The 19,706-nt window shown below is 42.1% G+C and overlaps 1 protein-coding gene across 1 annotated transcript in view; it reads right to left on the bottom strand.

Moving 5' to 3' along the window:
* LOC126252513 (synaptic vesicular amine transporter-like) overlaps positions 1–18,826 on the bottom strand; it is a 119,848-nt gene extending 101,022 nt beyond the window's left edge. Inside the window, exons 1-3 of the mRNA XM_049953409.1 lie at positions 18,730–18,826; positions 4,735–4,813; positions 1,265–1,446 (exon numbers count right to left, since the gene is read on the bottom strand). Of these exons, the coding sequence (XP_049809366.1) occupies positions 1,265–1,446; positions 4,735–4,813; positions 18,730–18,826 (358 nt within the window). The remainder of the gene's footprint in view (positions 1–1,264; positions 1,447–4,734; positions 4,814–18,729) is intronic.
* Positions 18,827–19,706: the final 880 nt, after the last annotated feature.

Here is a 19,706-nt window from a genome sequence, read left to right as displayed (position 1 = left end):
CCCATTCATGAGAATTAGCAGCAATTACTGTTTGTGAATGCACTAATGACTCAACTGGAGGCACCTTCCTACGAGCATACAGGATGTCAACTCGGCTTAATGATGATAGTAATTCGTACTGACATGAACTCCACAAACGTTGAGAAGCCTTGCCAATTTATCGCCGCTCAACATAGGCACAGTAGCGCTGAAGTATCACTAATTCCTTTGTACAGAAATGCAGACGTCCCAAATAACAGTGACGTCGAAGTTACATTGAACGAGTAACGAGTACTACTAGCGCAGTCCAAGCGGGCACTCGGCACGATGGCTGACGGGGGCGACCGTGAAGGCATTTTCGGTTTGCAATCGCTTCCATCAGTCACCGTGCCGAATGTTAGCTTGGGTTGCACGTACAAGATCTCGTGCCTATGGGCTGCTCACCGACCTAATGTTATTTAATTCTTGTGAGATGTGGTATAGTACTGACATACTGAACGTACTGGACGTACTGGCGTCCAATTGAGCTCTACAGGGGGAAAAATCGAATTGCTTCCCAGGAGATGATTGTTTCGTTCGACTCCGAACGACATCGACTGATGTACGAGGCGTCTCATTTTATCCCACACAGTTATTCCTGTATTAGGACAGCACTCTCTGCTTCAACAGTACCATGACCGTCGCTGCATTGTCTTACATACTTTTCCGAGCACTTTTACTGAGATGCATGGTGAGAAATTTGCGTGTCCTACCATTTTTCACGTCACAGAAGTTTGGAATGGGCAAGGATGGGACTAGGAAACGGATGTGTCCTTATTCAAGTTACCATTAAGTGCTCCCCTGACATGGTTTACATGTCCCGCGTTAAGACAGCTGGAAAGGTTCTAGTGTCTTAAATACAGCATCACGTCGCTCGGACCCATGATTTAAACTGAGACGGCAGTGATATTTGGGCTATTATATGTGCGTTGGAGACTTGCTCGTGTAAGGCAATATGGATGCAAAATTGTTCCATTGTGGCTTATTTATTTAACTTTTTGAGCTGAGCTAAAGCCACCTACACTAATATGCCACGTTTAGTCACCTACAGCAGCTGACGCTAAAGCGAATCATTTCACCAGAATTGAGGTAAGAAAGAACGTTGACAAGTGTGGCATGTGAAATGAGTAGCGGTGTCTGCCTGACGCTAGAGGTGCTACGGCAGCCGAGACGCACGCGGACATAGGGTGAGGGTTTTATGCGTGGCTGGCGCACCGCACCGGCGTGCTGCTGCCTAGCAACTCACGGAGGGCGGCGACGAGCAGAACGGCGGTGCCGAAGAGCAGCGGCAGCGGGTAGCCGAGCGCGCGCGTCGCCAGCGCCAGCAGCGGGTTGGCCGCCAGCTGCACCAGCGCCTTGGACGACAGCAGCAGCCCCACCCACGGCGCCTCCTCGCCCTCCGTGCGCAGCACGTGGCCCACCCTGCCGCTGTAACACCCCACCTCACACTGAACCCTCTTACCCAAAGAAACACTCCAGTATCTTTTTTGTGTTCCGATAAGAGCATTTATCAGCTGGTGCTCTTTCTTTTTCACTGTTACAGCAGTGTCTGTTGCTTACATAAAACGAATTTTGTAGGCCAGTAAAGTTTTACGAACTTACAGCACTCTGGAATAGCTGTGGATCAGCAACTCCTGTCAATCGTACAACGAAAAACCAGTCCAAAGTTGCAAATTTTGGTTTTTTATTCAATCGATGAATAGTTTCTGGCCGAGACCCATTTTCAAACCATCGTAACATAAACAAAAATGGTGTTTCCTAAAACACGAAAATCGTGTCAAAAATATGTAGTGAACAGTTACAGCACATACAGACAACTCAGTTGGCTGTTCGCTGCATCTTTTTGACATGATTTTCACATCTTCGGAAATACCATTTTTGATTATGTTACAATGGTCTGAAAATGGGTCTCGGCTAGAAACTATACATCGATTGAATAAAAAACCAAAATTTGCAACTTTGGACTATTTTTTCATTGTACAGTAAGCTGTTGAAAGTTTATTTATATACTTAGACACACTTACATATTTCAACACACAAACAACAAATACCTAGCAAAACATAATCTTAACACAAAATTGTCTCTCACTGAACGTAAGTTCACATTACACTACATTACATAAAAATGTATACAGTTTTTATGATACATGTACATTATATAAAAAATGCGGTGTTTGATTATGTTGCCAGGTGGTACCATCGAATAATTTCCAGGTCGACAGCCTGTATATGCGTGAGATGTTCGATACACAAAGACAGCGCGGCATGAAGTTTTATTTGTGAACAAAAAAATGGACAGAGTAAATACAACCAGCGTAGATTATAAAAATTAGATATATGCAAATAATACTTACCTTCTTGTTATTTGTAAAAATAATTATTTTATTAAATATGTAAAGTCCATAATTTACACATACCTCAAAATTTTTGAGAAAGAAACTAAATTAGGATAGTCATACAATCTCTTATTTCATTTATATGTAGAATTAAAAAAAGAATTATGTAGTATTTTCCTTCTGTAAAGAATGTTCATAAATACATTTTTGTTGCAATCCTAACGTTAGTACCGAGGATAGAATTAAGAGAAAAGCTTCTTCATTCTTTAAAAAGAAAAACAGTGACACATAAAAGAAATAAATAAATGAAACAAAGTGACACAAAAGAGCTTTTGCAAACATTCACGCAAACCTTAACTAAAGAAAAAAAGTAACCACACTAAGACATGATACACTATACACTAACAAGTTTAGAAAAATTAATATTGTAATAGAAACTTTTGGAAATGAAAAAGAAAAACAGACACATAATGGCAACGACAAAGAAAATCAACCTTTGTAAAGTCTATGTTTGCCTAACGACAAAACACAAATTGTATAATTAAAAACTAGAAACAATAGCCATAAAGAAATAATTACAAAATTGTTAAGAATGGCTGAGAAAGTTTATTGGAAAATCTAAAAGAACAATTTTTGCCTGGCATTGACAAACCCCAGACAAAAATGTTGTCACAAGGGGGGGGGCGCGGGGGGTATGTAAGGTGGCGTGGTCTCCTGACCTTCATTTCTTACATATTCCGTCCTCACAATCGTATTCTGCACATCAAGATGCTTCATTCGAACCCAAACTTGATAAGGCAGAGTCAATTTTGTATGATTTCATGTATATGCAGATGTGATAAGTAAATCGCAAGTGCGCACCAAGGTTGAAAAAGTCGAGGCTGGCGTACACAACATGACGGCGACCGGAATTTTCATTCTAGGGAGGCGGCCGGTCCTCTGGGAGGCCCGACCCTTCAGAGGGGTGGGTCAGTGTACACCAACTTTGGCCGGAACAACCGCCCAGAGAGGGGATAGCTTTTGCCAGAGTGTAGGGATAACGACCCCTGTGTTCGACTTAAAAGCAAATTTCGCTACATTGTGTGGGAGCGTCCAGAAGACACATTTTTTCAAGGACGTCCTCACAGGAGGGCAGTATACGCCTAACGGAGATGCTACATCTTCCCACATTGGTCGACTTAAACGAAACGTCATTCTCCCGTTGAAAAGAGCAACACTCATTGGCGGAATATTTCTCATGCAAAGAGCCAGAGGAGTGGGGGAAGACTGAGAATAATATACCCTTGCAACTTTTCCAGAAAAAGTGCCGTTCCATTGTCGCTTTTGAAGTGGGAACACGTAACGAGAGCGAGTGTGCTCGTACGTGTATGCAAGGAGTGAGGAACAAAGTCTCTCCTCAGTACTTCACTGGGAGAGCACCTCTGTCGTTAGTGAATCGGAGTGATACTCTATATCGAGTCAGTAACGATTAAGCGTTGTTCACTGTGTTGGCTGCCACACTTATTGTGCGGTGTGAACACAGAAAGAGTACTAGTTAAACGCCTGGGAGCGAATATTGAGTGGCATCGCGGTGGACTGGTTATCTGACCAGTGTACCACGCAAATAGTTAGCCCAGGGGCGGATAGGACTCCTTGACTTCATCAAGGCACAGGGAGAGTTTGACTGGCGAAGGTCAATCCAGATAGAAAGAGATAGTTGTGTTATTTGTCAGCAGCGAGCGACACAGGCAGCAGTCGTCACAGCTTACAGTATTGTCCGCTACAGTGTATGCGAGCCCCATCTGTCCTCCATAACAGTACACTCTATTACATTTCTCACGCGACAGCCTTGACCATACCTAGAAAAGTTATTCAAGTTGTGTAGTCACGGCTCTCAGCCGTTCTGCTGGGTACATAACATTCTTAAAGAAAAGGGAGTAAGAATCATTCCATACCTTGTAAATTAATAGCAGTCCTATCCATAAGAGGCAATCTACTCTTCCGAAAAGAACCAGGAAATTTATTAATTTATAAGAAAAAGTTTCACTTGCTTTCTCAGAATTTTTTTGCAATAAATAATATTTTTCGTTCGTTTAATGTTTTTCTTACATTAACTAGCAATACTCCAGTTCCCAAGTGATCCACTAGTTACGTAAGAATATTGAATATTTTTGTGTCTTTTCCTTACAGTGGGTGACTCCAGAAGATATTTGTTGCTGAATGTTTTCAAGCAGTTCTTGTTGGTACATTAGGAGCGTCTGTCTGACTTGTGTAGTAGTGTGAGGTGGAAATAATTTCTTGCAACAGCCAAAGGGTACTTGTTGGGTCAATCCATTGCGCAACTTGACAAAATAAAACCCACACACTCACAATATTAAGAATTGCAGCACATGTTGCTTACCTGGAACAGTTGGCTGCCATGGATACGTTGCTGTCATAGCAGACCTCGTTGCGGTACAAAACATCCGGAAGAATGGGAACTGAAACAAACAACAGACTGGTAGAATCATGGTTTCTGTAGTGTCACTCCTTTAGCAGTAGCACCGTTATTTCATGCTTTACGGTAGAAGCTGCCTATGTCCACGTAGTACTTGATGCTTTATCACACAAACGCGTCGCCACAGAGTTGGGATATTTCGGTCAGAAGGTAGCGACTATTTTGACGACCTAAGATTTATCTGTGGTTGAAGGAATATAAATCATCAACATGTGTCTTGATCTCGAAAAAGCTGCACATGTTGAGCCTTCAAGAGCTGGAACAACTGAAGTCAACAGATAATCGCGTGGGGGCGGGCAGCGAGGAAACTCTCGCACGGCTGTCGTCATCAAGAGGCCGACATTTGAGGAGTACTCCAACAAGTGTGGGAGGGAATGACAGCCAACAACCAGAACCAACTAGACTGGCTGGCGCGGGCTATGAAGTTGACATTTGATGACCACGTGCTTCACATTCACACAAATTGTGATGTTCCAGCGGACGTGCAGATCATCATCTGCGCCTCACACATATTCAGCGTTCATGATGTTACAAGTGCAATATGCGTAATACATGAACGCTTGGTGAATAAAATATAATTTGTAGTACCTGATGGTTTTTTCTCCTTTTCGTTCACATATTTTATGTCAAAGCCATGTCGCTACGTATGGATCAAACTTAGTGCCTGCGGGTGATACCGGTTTTATGTTGTCGGTAACATTCACATAGCAAGGATTTGGATCTCTGAATCCTGTAACGGAATATGTATGTTCTTTGAGTCGCTTGTTATATATAACAATTATCGACGCCTTCGAAGTCCATACAAGTATGCTATTTCCAGGGACAAAATCATTTACTCCACATATTTCATGATGATTTAATTCAAAGTCTTCTAGAATTATGGTAGAAAGGGGGTTGAATAAAAGTTAGTAGGACATAGGAGGTTACTTCTAAGCATCAGTTTTTCAGCATCTTTCTACAAGTACATTTACGTGACATGTGCTCGCATCCAATCGTCAGCAACAGCTTTGTGCTCGAGATATCTATAAGACTTTGAAGATAAGATGCAGTACAGTGTTATTTCTTGTGTAACTCCTTTTAACGTGGAGCGAAAGTGTAAACCAAAGCCGGCCGGAGTGGCCAAGCGGTTCTAGGCGCTACAGTCCGGAACCGCGACCGCTACGGTCGCAGGTTCGAATCCTGCCTCGGGCATGGATGTGTGTGATGTCCTTAGGTTAGTTAGGTTTAAGTAGTTCTAAGTTCTAGGGGACTGATGACCACAGCAGTTGAGTCCCATAGTGCTCAGAGCCATTTGAACCATTTGTAAACCAAAACCACATTGGTTTTTATTTCTTTTTCTTTTGGAATTTTTCTTTCTTTACTATTCTCTCCATCGATTTTCTGCATATATTCGAAAAATTACAGGTAATTTTTTGCACAAAACAAATTCAACTTTTATACAAGTCAAAAAGAAGTGTCTTAAGGAGTGCTTTGTGTAAAACAAATCATCTACATTAGTGCAAACATTTTTAAATGAAATGCATGGGCAGTTTTGAAGGATGCCGTAATACTACCTCTGTTGGGTTAATTTTTTACAATATTTATATAAGTCGCAAAAGTGAAACGGGGAGAACCCTTTTCTAGCTCTGTCCCCACCTTCTCTCACACACACGTACACACACACAAACACACACACACACACAGAGAGAGAGAGAGAGAGAGAGAGAAAGAGAGAGAGAGAGAGAGAATTTTTGCTTCTTGATAGAGCTGTATTTCATAATGTCAACGTACTTCTCAAACTGAAAAGCCTGCTGCTAGCAATTTTCATCCAATGTTAAGTTTATTTCTGTTGTGCGAGCTGTTCAAAGACGTGTCTACGTGTTAAACAGAAAATAAACTAACATAAGAGAGGTTTTAAGTATATTTTGTGCAGTAGAAACTTCTTTGTCAAACAGATAAGTTATAGGAAAAGAAACTTGTTTCCCATGTTACATGTTTTCTGTTATACTTTTTACAACGCAGATCTGTATTTATGGCATCTTTTCGTCGTTAATACTCGTCGCTGCAATCTGTTTGGAGCAAAAGCTATAGTATCGCTTCAAAAAAGTCCAGATGTTCCTTCAGATTATGTTCTGAAAATGTATGAGTTGTACTGGATTTCTAGTAGAGGGATATAATTAGTTTCCATCGATGTAATTCGTTACGTTGTTGGCTGGTAAATGGAAAGCATCCTATACTGTCTAGTTTTAAATGATTCGTACAGCAATACGTCGTGAAATAGCTGACTGATCTATTGAAGATATCTATAACAAAACAATTGTCAAATAAAATTAAAATCAGACATTAGAATATCATAACTACCACACAAAAATTCAAAGTTACTGCACACGAGTGGAATCTACAACATGGAAAAATTATGAGGGGCAGAGCAGGACAGAAAATATCCGCGGAAAATGTTATGGAACAATGGTAATGTAAAATGATTTTAACTCACAAAGACTTTCCGTTCATCACAGCCGTGGCTATGACGTATAATTCATTGCATCTTTCTTGGCAGTTTGTGGAATTCACATCGAAAAGTTTTATTTTTACACTTCGAGTTTGGAAACTCCCGTTCCCAGGTGGTTGTATATGTCGACCCAGCGACTACATCTATACTTAATAGTTATAATTTGTTTGTCAATGTGAATGAACATATTCGTAGGTATTACACTCTTAACGCCCGTATGATACTTGTGGCTTTGTGGTTTTGGTGGCTATGGTTTTGTTTAGATGAGTTGTTCCGTAAACACTTGCCTAATTACAGTCATGAATGGCTGTAGTCGTCGTTTCGATGTCCAGCATATAAATACCGGAAAATGGGAAGCCATGAGATGCAGACTACATTCTGCATTAATTAAAACTCCAATGTAATTACATACTAACACACAGTAAACAATACGGAAGCACGTACGAGTGAAGAAAACCAGAAGAGGGGACTATTTCAGGGAAATGAGATATAAATTTTTGAGATTATGTAACAGTAGATCTTTTCAATCCTATCTGCGAGCATGAGAGACCTGTACAGAACGTAAAATGGAAAGAAGTGTAGGAGTTACCATTGGCCATTAGGATCACTAGAACAATTAGCAAACATGTCAATTAAAAATTCATAATTCTTCACCCGAATTCGTCAGATGCCTGAAAACTGGCCTGTATATTTCACAAGTACAAAGCGCATGATGGAAAGGAAATTTGACGAAACGTATTGCAAACGGACTGTACAAATTACTGAGCAGCCTCGGCTTTCGTTATCAAAATTCTGAGATACACTTAACAGGTGGATGCTGCTACCACTAAATCTCAAAAAAACTCTGCGTTTAATGGAGTAGTAAACAAGTGGAATACGGTGACTGCATTCTGTTCATTTCCTACGTCTTTACAGCACATACAGTCAAAGAGATTCCGAAGAATTGTAACACGTAAACATTCGTCAATACCAGGCTAAGTGTAGCAAATGGTTCATTTTATTCACTTCTGTGGCTCACTAACTGGTGTAGTCTTGTCTAGATTGCTGGTCATAACACAGGACGGACTGCATGTAACTAAATTTTACCTGTCTTACAGTACAATCATTCTTGTGGTCTTCGTGGTTAGCACACTGGACTCGCATTCGGGAGGACGACGGTTCAATCCCGTCTCCGGCCATCCCGATTTAGGTTTTCCGTGATTTCCCTAAATTCTTTCAGGCAAATGCCGGGATGGTTCCTTTCAAAGGGCACGGCCGATTTCCTTCCCCATCCTTCTCTAACCCGAGCTTGCGCTCCGTCTCTAATGACCTCGTTGTCGACGGGACGTTAAACACTAATCTCCTCCTCCTCCTCTTGTGGTCTTCAGTATGCAGATTGGTTTGATGCAGCTCTCCACGCTACTCTGTCCTGTGCGAGTAACTACAGCGACCTGCGTTCTTCTGAATATGCTTACTGTATTTATCTCTTCGTCTCTCTCTACGGTTTTTACACCCCCATTGGTGATCCCTTGATGTCTGAGAATGTGTTCCGTTATCCGATCTCTTATTTTAGTCAAGTTGAGCCACAAATTTCTTTTCTCCCCAATTCTATTCAGAACTTCGTCGTTAGTTACATGATCTAACCATTTAATCTGCGGCAGTCTTCTGTAGCACCACATCTCATAAACCTCTATTCTCTTGTTGTATAAACTGGTTATCGTCCAAGTTTCACAGCCGCTCATGGGTACGCTCCAGACAAATACCTTCAGAAAAGACTTCCTAACCCTTAATCTATATTTGGTGTTAACAAATTTCTCTTCTTCAGAAACGCTTCTCTTGCCATTGCCAGCCTGCATTTTATTTCTGTCTACTTCGACCGTCTTCATTTATTTTACGGCGCAAATACCAAAGCACATCTACTAGTTTCAGTATCTCGTTTTCTAATCTAATTTCCTCACCATCACCTGATTTAATTCGAATTTATTACATTACCCTTGTTTTGCGTCTCCTGATGTTCATCTTATACCGTCCATTCAAAGACACTGTCCCTTCCGTTCACTGCTCTTCGAAGTCCTTTGCTATCTGACAGAACTACAATGTCATCGGCAAACGTTAAAGTATTTGTTTCATTTTTTCCCTTGAACTTGAATTCTTACTCAGACTTTTTCTTCTTTTTCCTCTACTGCTTGCTCAATGTACAGACGTGTAATAACATCGGGGATAGGCTACAGCCCTGTGTCATTCCCGTCTCAACGACTGCTTCCCTTTCACGCACCTCGACTTTTATAACTGCCGCCTGGTTTCTGTACAAGTCCCATCGACTTTTATAACTACCATCTGGTTTCTGTGCAAGTTGTAAATAGCCTTTCCCTCCGTGTATTTTCCTGCTACCTTAATAATTTCAAAGAGGGTATCCCAGTCAACATTCTAAAAGCTGCTTCCTCTAAATCTATAAATGCTATAAACGTAGATTTGCCTTTCATTAACCTATCTTCCAAAATGAGTCTTACGGTCGATATTGCCTCGCGTTTTCCTACATTTCTCCGAAGTTCAAACTGATCTTCGCGAGTTCGGCTTCTACTAGTTTTTCCATTCTTCTGTAAGGAATTCGTGTCAGTATTTTGCAACCACGACTTATTAAACTGACCGGTAATTTTCACACCTGTCAGCAACTGCCTTCTTTGGAATTGTAATTATTACATTCTTCTGAGGGTATTTCTCCTGTCTCTTACATCCTGCACACCAGATGGAAGAGTTTTGTCATCGCTGGCTCTTCCAAGGCTATCAGTAGTTCGTCTACTCCAAGGGCTTTGTTTAGACTTAAAATCTTTCAGAGTTCTGTCAGATTTTTCTCTCAGTACCTTATCTACCATCTCACCTTCATGTACGTCCACTTCCATTTGCATTATTCTGCTTTCACTCCCTTACATAGACCCTTTATATACTCCTTCCACCTTTCAGTTTTCCCTTCCTTGCTTAAGACTGGTTTTCCATGTGAGCTATTGATGTTCATACAGTAGCTTATCTTTGCTCCAAAGGCCTCTTTAATTTTGCTTTAGGTGGTATCTGTCTTCCCCTAGTTAGGGTTCTTTTAAATCCTTACATTTTTCCTCTATCCATTCCTGCTTAGTCATTTTGCGCTTCCTGTCAGCCTCATTTTTTAGACATTTCTATTCCTTTTCCGTTTCTCGTTTACTGCATTTTTGCATTTTCTCCTTTCATCAATTAAATTCTAAATCTCCTGTCTTATCCATGGATTTCTGTTAGGCTCTCTTTCTACCCATTTCATCCTCTGCTACCGTCACTGTTTCATCTTAATGCTATCCATTCTTCTTCTACTGTATTCCTTTCCCGTGTTCTTGTTAACCTTTGTCTAATGCGTTCTTTCAACTTATCCAGGTACCATCTCCTTAATTTCCTACCTTTCTGAAACGTCTCCAGTTTTAATCTACATTTCATAACCAAAAATTGTGGTCAAAATCCACATCTGCTCCTGGAAATGGCATACAGTTTAAAATCTGACTCCAAAATCTCGGTTTTACCACAGTATAATCAATCTGAAACCTACCATTGCCTCCAAGTCTCTTCCGCGTATACAAGCTTCTTTTATGATACTTAAGCAAAGTGTTAGCGATTATTAAATTATGTTATACGCAAAATTCTACCAGCCGGCTTCCTCTTTAATTTCTTTCCCCCAGTCCATATTCACCCACTATTTTTCCTTCTCTTCCTTTTCCTACTATCGAATTCCAGTCCCCCATCACAAATTTTCTTCTCCCTGAACTGAATAATTTATTTTATCTCATCATGCATTTGTTCGATTTCGCCGTCGTCTGCGGAGGTGTTTGGCATATAAACATGTACTAGCGCTGTAAGAGTTGGTTTTATGTCTCTCTTGGCTACATTAATGCGCTCACCATGCTGTTCGTAGTAGCTTTCTTGCGTTCCTATTTTCTAATTATTATTAAACATACTCCTGCATTATCTCTATTTAATTTTGTATGCAGCTGAATAAAAGTCTTGTGCGTCCTGCCACCGAACTTAACTAATTGCTACTCTATCTAAATTTAATCTTTTCATTTCCCTTTTTGAATTTTCTAACTTACATGTCCAATTAAGAGATCTAACATTCCAAACTCCGATCCGTAGAACGTCAGTTTTCTTTCTCCTGGTGAAGACACTCTCGTTAGTAGACGCCGCCAGGAGATCCGAATAGAGGTGTATTTTACCTCCGGAATATTTTACTCAAGAGAACGCCATCATCATTTAACGATACAACAGAGCTACATAACCCCGGGCAAATTACGACCGTAATTTCCCCTTGCTTTCAGCCGTTCGCAGTACCAACACAGCAAGGCCATTTTGGTTGATGTTAAAAGGCCAGATCAGTCAATCATCCAGACTGCCGACTCTGCAACTACTGAAGAACCTGCTGACCCTCTTCAGAGACCACGTGTTGTCTGGTTTCTCAACAGATACCCCTCCGTTGTGGTTGCACCTACCGTATGGCTATCTGTATCGCTGAAGCACATAAGCCACCCCACCATTGGCAAGGCCCATGGTTCATGCAGGGATGGTAAGAAGAATATACGACTAAATTTGTAGATGATCTGGTATGTCGGGTGCGACCATTAATGCGCTGATGTTAAACCTCTGGCAGCAACAATAACTCCATCGTGGGTAGACAACGAGTCGCACTGAGTTTAGGGTAAATGTAAATGTCGTGTGACTAGCGCCTACCGTCGGGTAGACCGTTCGCTGGGTGCGAGTCTTTCGATTTGACCCCACTTCGGCGACTTGCGCGTCGATAGGGATGAAATGATGATGATTAGGACAACACAACACCCAGTCCCTGCGCGGAGAAAATCTCCGACCCTGCCAGGAATCGAACCCGTGCCCTTAGGATTGCTATTCTGTCGCGCTGACCATTCAGCTACCGGGGGCGGACACTGAGTTAGGGTGACAGGTATGGTTACATCATTCCATGGACGAGTTCATCATGCATCGTGGTTGGCGTGTGGTGGCATGTGTATCTCTCAGCAACCGTTCTGCGAAACGACAGACCGCGGTCTCGATAGCCGATTCTACCACTGTCGAATTTCCACGGGTGCTGGAGGACGTTTCTCTCTTTTTCATGGATGATAACACGACTTATTCACAAAGAACCAACATTCAAATGCGATTTCTGAATGAGAAATCTTCTGCGTAAGATTTCCTTACATACGGAATGTGGGAGGAGTTACTCCTACATATTATGTGTGATTGTGCTGAACGCCTAAGCATATCCAAGCATGCCAACTTGACGTTTGTTGCACGCAGCCTTCACGGTGCTCCAGTTTTATGATTAGCGGTGTAACAGACGGAATATGGGCGGCGTCAGGATTGTGTCAACTGTAACTTACTGTTTCAAGAAGGAGACTGTGTTGAATTAGTTCATGATGTAGATGTAGTGTCGAGTTTGCGTAGATGATGAATAATGATTATGATAGGAGCAGGAAGAGGGTGGAACCCAGTGACGGCACTTACTTTACTCCCCTTGGGTCGCACCATGGGAAGCGGTGAGCTTGACTTCACAAGGCCAGGTCACCATCGATAGTGTTACGTGAAGTCACTTCATTACACACTTTGGGGAAGCCAAACACTGTTGACGAAAGTTATGTCTACCTCCTAGATGAGCACCACCACCGAAGTGTGTGCTAACAATCTCGGTAAGAATTGTGTATAGCGCAATGGACGTAACGGGGAAGAACGCGCATGAAATTCTAATTTAAATATTCTGCCCTTTTCCGAAATCGCTTAAAACGATTCTATGATCACTGCGGTAAGAAAGTCGCGGTAGACTTCCTGTCTTACCTTGTGCTCCGCCTCCAGTGACCTCACCTACACGGGGGGAACTGAACACAGTCTACATCTACATAAATATTCCGCAAGCCACCACGTAGTGAATAGCGGAGGGTACGTTCTCCCGCTACTAGTCAATCCCGCGTTTCACTCGCAAATTGAGCGAGGAAAACCGACTGCGGCACGAACCATATTGTGCGATCCGCGGTTCTCAGCTGTATTTTTATTATAATATGCCTCTAGTAACTAACAGCCCAGTCCATAAACGTCAACTAACATTAAGTGCTTAATTTGAACTGACGTTGGTGAATTAGGCGGTGAGGTACGCAAACCGCGGCCACTGTTCGGTTAATAGAAGTGAGAGGCAGAGACTTTTATTGTTTGTATTCCAACGCTGACAGCTTACGAGCATGCGCAACTAGCACCGATAAGCTGATGTGTTGCAAATGTCACACAGAAGTAACATGGATTCGTGAATGCGCACTACAGAGACATTCATCTTCAAGAGGCTGTTTACGCAGACTGAACCCCCGCCTACATTTCAGTGCTTATATACCCGCATCGGAGTCGCGCTGGGTTGCATATATGCTGCAGCAACGCCCTCAAACAGAAATTTTTTATCATCTCTTATAATACAATGCGATGAGTAAAAGAAATATGACACTCAAAACATTTAGTAAACATTTGTGATTGTGTCTCATGTTGCAATTCCTATTATTAATTACTGTAACATACGAATTCATATAGGTTACCCATTACTAGTAAGATCGGTAGAGGAAGGTTGGTAAAGTGGCCAGAATGGGAAAAGCGACCATTGCATAATTTTTCCCTGAAGAGCGCTTCTGCCTGCCAATAAATGCTCAGAATGTTTCTAACATACATCGCCACTGTTGTCAGTGAGACTGACAGGGAGAGCTTATTCTGTTACTTTTTAGTGAAAACTTTTGTTTTTGTGTCCTCTGATGTCAGATAAGTGATTTATATTATTCTTATTACCTCACATGCGTAATACGACAGGTAAAACTGACTTCTATAACATTTTATATATCGTCCGCCATTCTGTCACTTTCTGACATTTCTCAATTAGTTAAGTTATACTTATTCTTTAAAACTGTCTCTGTTCTATTAAACTTGGCCTAATAAAAAAGCCCGATTGTAAACTGTCTACTGCAGCCTGGTCTTCTTTCAGATACTAGGGCGTGAAGATGCCTAGAAAATGTGCCCGGAAATCAGAAAAACAAACATGGGACCCTGTTTCCACAGCACTGCCCATAGTAACCGTCTACGTACGAGAAATTGGTCACTATGTAAGCCGCCAGAAAAATGCATATCGTTCCAATATGCTATTTTCTGTTTCTGCTATTTTGTCGAAATTGAAATTCTGAGACCATGGCTGTGTACAAAATATAGATTGAATCTTACAGAGAAGACAACAGCAACCAGCCACTTTTACAATGATATTTATTTATTTAAATAGCGCCGTTACCGGTTTCGAACTGAAAGGTTCATCTTCAAACGGCTAGTTCGCGTTAAAATAATTTTAGATTAGATTTCAGTTCACTTCACTTCACTGGGAAAACAAAAAGTGAAAGCTAATGTAAAATATTTCATAACGTGAACTACCCGTGCGAAGATGAATCTTTCGGTTCGAAACCGATAACGGCGCTATTTAAATAAATAAATAGCATTGTAAAAAGTGGCTGGTTGCTGTTGTCTTCTCTGTAAGAGTCAACCTATACTTTCTTTTTCAGCTAAAAGTATTCGGCATGGCATCTTTGCAATTCTTACGTGAAATTCACGTTGGCGGCAGTAGAACTTTCTGCAGTCAGCCCCAAACGTCAGCTCTCTGCAGTATATTTTCGCAATAGTGTTCACGGAAAGAACGTCATCTTCCCTCCAGGGATGCCAATTTGAGTTCTTAGAGCATTTCTGTAATACTGATGTTCTGGTCTAATCTACCGGTAACAAATCGAACAGCACACCTCAGAATTGGTTCCATGTCTTCTTTTATTGAGACTTCGTGGTGATTCCAAACATTCTAGCAGTACTCAAGAATTTGTCGAACCACTGCTCTGTACTTGGTGTCCTTTATGAATGATCTAAACATTCCTAGAATTTTGCTAGTAGACCGAAGCCGGCCATTGACTTCCTTACTACTGACTTCCAGTTCATACCCATTTGTAACGTTGCGCCTAGATATTAATCGACTTGACTGCGTCAAGGAGTACAGCACTAATACTACATTCGAAAATTAGACGGTTGTTTCTCCTACTCATCTGTATAAAATTGTCTTTTCCAATGTTTAGAGCACGCTGCCAGTCATCAGCACAAATAGAAATTGTAAGTCATCATGTATCCTCTTACTGTCACCAAGCGACGACAATTTTAGAGCGCCGTCATAGAGCAGTGCAGATTCTGCTCAGCCCATGTGTCAGCTCGCTTTTGTATGTAGAGAACAAGAGCGGTCCTGTCACACTTTACTGGGACACTCCTAAAGATGGCCTGACGTCTGAGTACGTACTGAGTTCTAGAGAAGTCTTGGAGCCACCCGCGTATCTGAGAACTATTGCCGTATACTCGTACCTTCGTTATCAGTCTGCAGTGGGGCACTGTGCCGAACACTTAACCGGAAATAAAAATTCACTAAGTCATCCTTGGCAAAAACAGGTATACTTGTATAAAACATTGTCTTTAATTTGAGCAAGAACTTTCTGACAATATACGTTTGGAACATAGAATTGTTTGGGAGTCAATCACGGACTGTGGGAAAAAGAGAGAGGGAGACAGAGAGAGAATCAGCAAGTTAAACGTGATGCTGTAGAAGGATGCTGAAGATTAGATGGACTGATAAAAAATGAGGTTGAAAAACTTGAAAAATGTCATATTTCGCCTTGAGCTGCTAGTACAGAACTTTATTTATACAACCATTATCAGTCGTCTGACCATAATCAGGTTCTCACTCAAAAGTATTCACAGCATAATGTTAGCGAAATAAAATGATAAAAGATAATATAATCATGAATAATACACTGTTATCATATCGTAATATAAATGACGTCGTCAGTTGCAAATTACGTCGTCAGTTACAAATTACGTCCTCAGTTATTGTATTACGATATAATAACAGCGTATTATTCATGGTTTTATCACCTGACGACAATAATTTTATATTTCGATAACATGATGCCGTGAATACTTTCAAGTAAGACTCTGATGATAGTTAGACGACTGAAACTGGTTGTATGAATAATTTTACCAACAGCTCAAGGTGGTAATATGACATTTTTCAAATATATGAGCGCTCTGGGGCATCACCACCTGCAAAAATGAGGTTCTCGAAAGAATCGCCGACAAAATGTATATGTGGAAAACAATGACAAGAAAAAGTCACAGCATGACGAAATTTTTGTTAAGAGATCAGCGAATAATTCCAATGGTACGAGGGGCGCTTGAAAAGTCCGTGCAAAGTCCGAGAGATGGCACGACCGGTGCGTATATAGGTCATGTTTAGTTACTACTATCTTTGGAAAGAACGCACACCAAGTTTCAGCCATATTGGTCTAATTCTTTGTGTTTGGCATTCGTGTGAATCAAGGAAGTCGAGTGATTGACAAAAAATGGACGAAAAAGAATTTCATGTGGTGATTAATCATTACTTTATGATAGGCAAAACGCCTCAGGAGACTAAAGAGAAGCTTAATATACATTACGGTGACTCTGCACCTTCGATCTGGAGAGTTTATAAGTGGTTTCAAAATTTTTGGAGTGGCCATATGGGCACAAGTGACGCTGAGCGTTCTGGACGCCCTGTGGAGGTTACGACTCCAGAAGTCATTGATAAAATCCATGATATGGTGATGGTTGACAGAAGAGTTAAGGTGCGTGAGATTGATAGTGCTTGGAAATATCGAATGAATAGGTAGATAATATTTTGCATGAACATTCGGACATGAGAAAGCTATCCGCAAGATGGTTCAGCGATTGATCACGCTTGGCCAGAAAACGGAATCGTGTGAAGTGTTGCAAGGATGCTTTGCAGCTGTTCGGGAAGAATCTACAGGGCTAAGTGTCGTTTCGTCGCTGTGAATGAAACATGGATACATTACCATAGTCCTGAGACCAAACAACAATCTAAACAATGGGTTACCAAGGGAGAATCTGCACCAAAAAAGGCGAAGACCATTCCTTCGGCCGGAAAGGTTATGGCGACTCTCTTTTGGGATCCCCAAGGGATAATCCTCATCGACTATCTGGAAAAGGTTAAAACTATTACAGGGGCACATTATTAATCTTTATTGGACTGTTTGAAGACCGAGCTGAAAGGTAAAACGCCGGCGATTGGACTGCAAAAAAGTCCTTCTTCATCACAACAATGCACCAGCAGACACCTCAGCAGTTGTGGTCGCAAAATTAATGGAAACAGGATGGCTCCCTCGGACTACTATTTGTTCCCCAATTTGAAGAAATGGCTGGCGGGACAAAGATTTTATTCAAACGAGGAGGTGATTGCAGAAACTAATAGCTATTTTGCAGACTTGGACAATTCCTATTATTCGGAAGGGATCAACAAATTAGAACAGCGTTGGACGAAGTGTATAAGTCTAAAAGTAGACTATGTCGAAAAATAAAAAAGGTTTACCCCCAAACATGTAAGTACCGGCTGATCAAAAAGTCAGTATAAATTTGAAAACTTAATAAACCACGGAATAATGTAGATAGAGAGGTAAAAATTGACACACAAGCTTGGAATGACATGGGGTTTTATTAGAACAAAAAAAAGTATTGCTAGTCACGTGAAAGATCTCTTGCGCGCGTCGTTTGGTGATGATCGTGTGCTCAGCCGCCACTTTCGTCATGCTTGGACTCCCAGGTCCCCAGACGTCAGTCCGTGCGATTATTGGCTTTGGGGTTACCTGAAGTCGCAAGTGTATCGTGATCGACCGACATCTCTAGGGATGCTGAAAGACAACATCCGACGCTAATGCCTCACCATAACTCCGGACATGCTTTACAGTGCTGTTCACAACATTATTCCTCGACTACGACTATTGTTGAGGAATGATGGTGGACATATTGAGCATTTCCTGTAAAGAACATCATCTTTGCTTTGTCTTACTTTGTTATGCTAATTATTGCTTTTCTGATCAGACGAAGCGCCATCTGTCGGACATTTTTTGAACTTTTGTATTTTTTTTTTTTGGTTCTAATAAAACCCCATGTCATTACAAGCATGTGTGTCAATTTCTACCTCTCTATCTACATTATTCCGTGATTTATTCAGTTTTCAAATTTATACTGGCTCTTTGATCACCCGGTAGTTTTTATGTTTGCACGTACTTTTCAAACGCACCTCCTACCAGTGGGAGCTGTAGAAGGTAAAACCCGAGATTGGAATATATCTAACAAATAACTGTCGACAATGGATGTGCCACTGTGAGATACAGAGGTTGGCAGTGGAGAAGAAATCGTGGTGGCTGCATCTAGAGTCAGATCACTGTTGAACGAAAAGAGGAATAAACTAAAATAAGCGGATGAGGATGGAGACAGGAGTAGGGCAGACGGGCAGCGCATGTGCCAGATGCGGCGTTTACCGACTGCGGTGAGCAAGACGTTGTCGAGCAGCAGCGAGCAGTAGACGAGGCCCACCACCAGCGCGGCGGAGGCCGCCTTGCGCGGAGGCGGCGGCATGCCGCCACCCGTGGCCGTGTCTGCCTCTACAGCAGCCGCAAACACCGCTGCCGACGTCGCTGCCGCCGCCGCCGATGCTGCCGCCCCCAGACTGGCGAACACGCGACCGTCCGACAAGGGTCGGGGGCGGTTCTGCGCCGGCGCCCCGCTGCTACTGGGGGATGCGGAGGAGGAGGTGGGGGAGGAGGCCAGGCGTGGCTGACAGGGTGCCACCAGGCTAGCGTCCTGCAGCTGTGTTAAACGTCCGGCAACGTATATTTACGCCGAACCGACAACATAACGGAGTTATTCGCTGTGGCGTACTGGCATCCTGCACTAATCGGTACAACTCCGTGGTGTACTTTCGCAAAGAAGTTGGAAGTGTAACAGTGCAAGGAAAAAAAAAATGGCCATTGCACTGTGTGCTCTCTACAAACTTAATTATACACTACTGGCCATTAAAATTGCTACACCACGAAGATGACGTGCTACAGACGCGAAATTTAACCGACAGGAAAAAGATGCTGTGGTATGCAAATCCTTAGCTTTTCAGAGCATTCATACAAGGTTGGCGCCGGTGGCGACACCTACAACATGCTGACATGAGGAAGGTTTCCAACCGATTTCTTATACCTGGTGAAACGTTGTTGTGATGCCTCGTGTAAGGAGAAGAAATGCGTATCATCACGTTTCCGACTTTGATGAAGCTCGGATTGTAGCCTATCGCGATTGCGGTTTATCATATCGCGACATTGTTGCTCGCGTTGGTCGACATCCAATGACTGTTGGCAGAATATGAAGTACGTGGCTTTTGAGGGGCGTAATACGGAACGCCGTGCTGGATCCCAACGGCCTCGTATCACTAGCAGTCGAGACGACAGGCCTCTTATCCGCATGGCTG

Source organism: Schistocerca nitens, chromosome 4, assembly GCF_023898315.1.
Source record: "Schistocerca nitens isolate TAMUIC-IGC-003100 chromosome 4, iqSchNite1.1, whole genome shotgun sequence".
In the NCBI taxonomy this organism is placed as follows: domain Eukaryota; kingdom Metazoa; phylum Arthropoda; class Insecta; order Orthoptera; family Acrididae; genus Schistocerca; species Schistocerca nitens.
The sequence above is the reverse complement of the archived record's forward strand: the minus strand, read 5'-3'. Positions and strand labels throughout refer to the sequence as shown.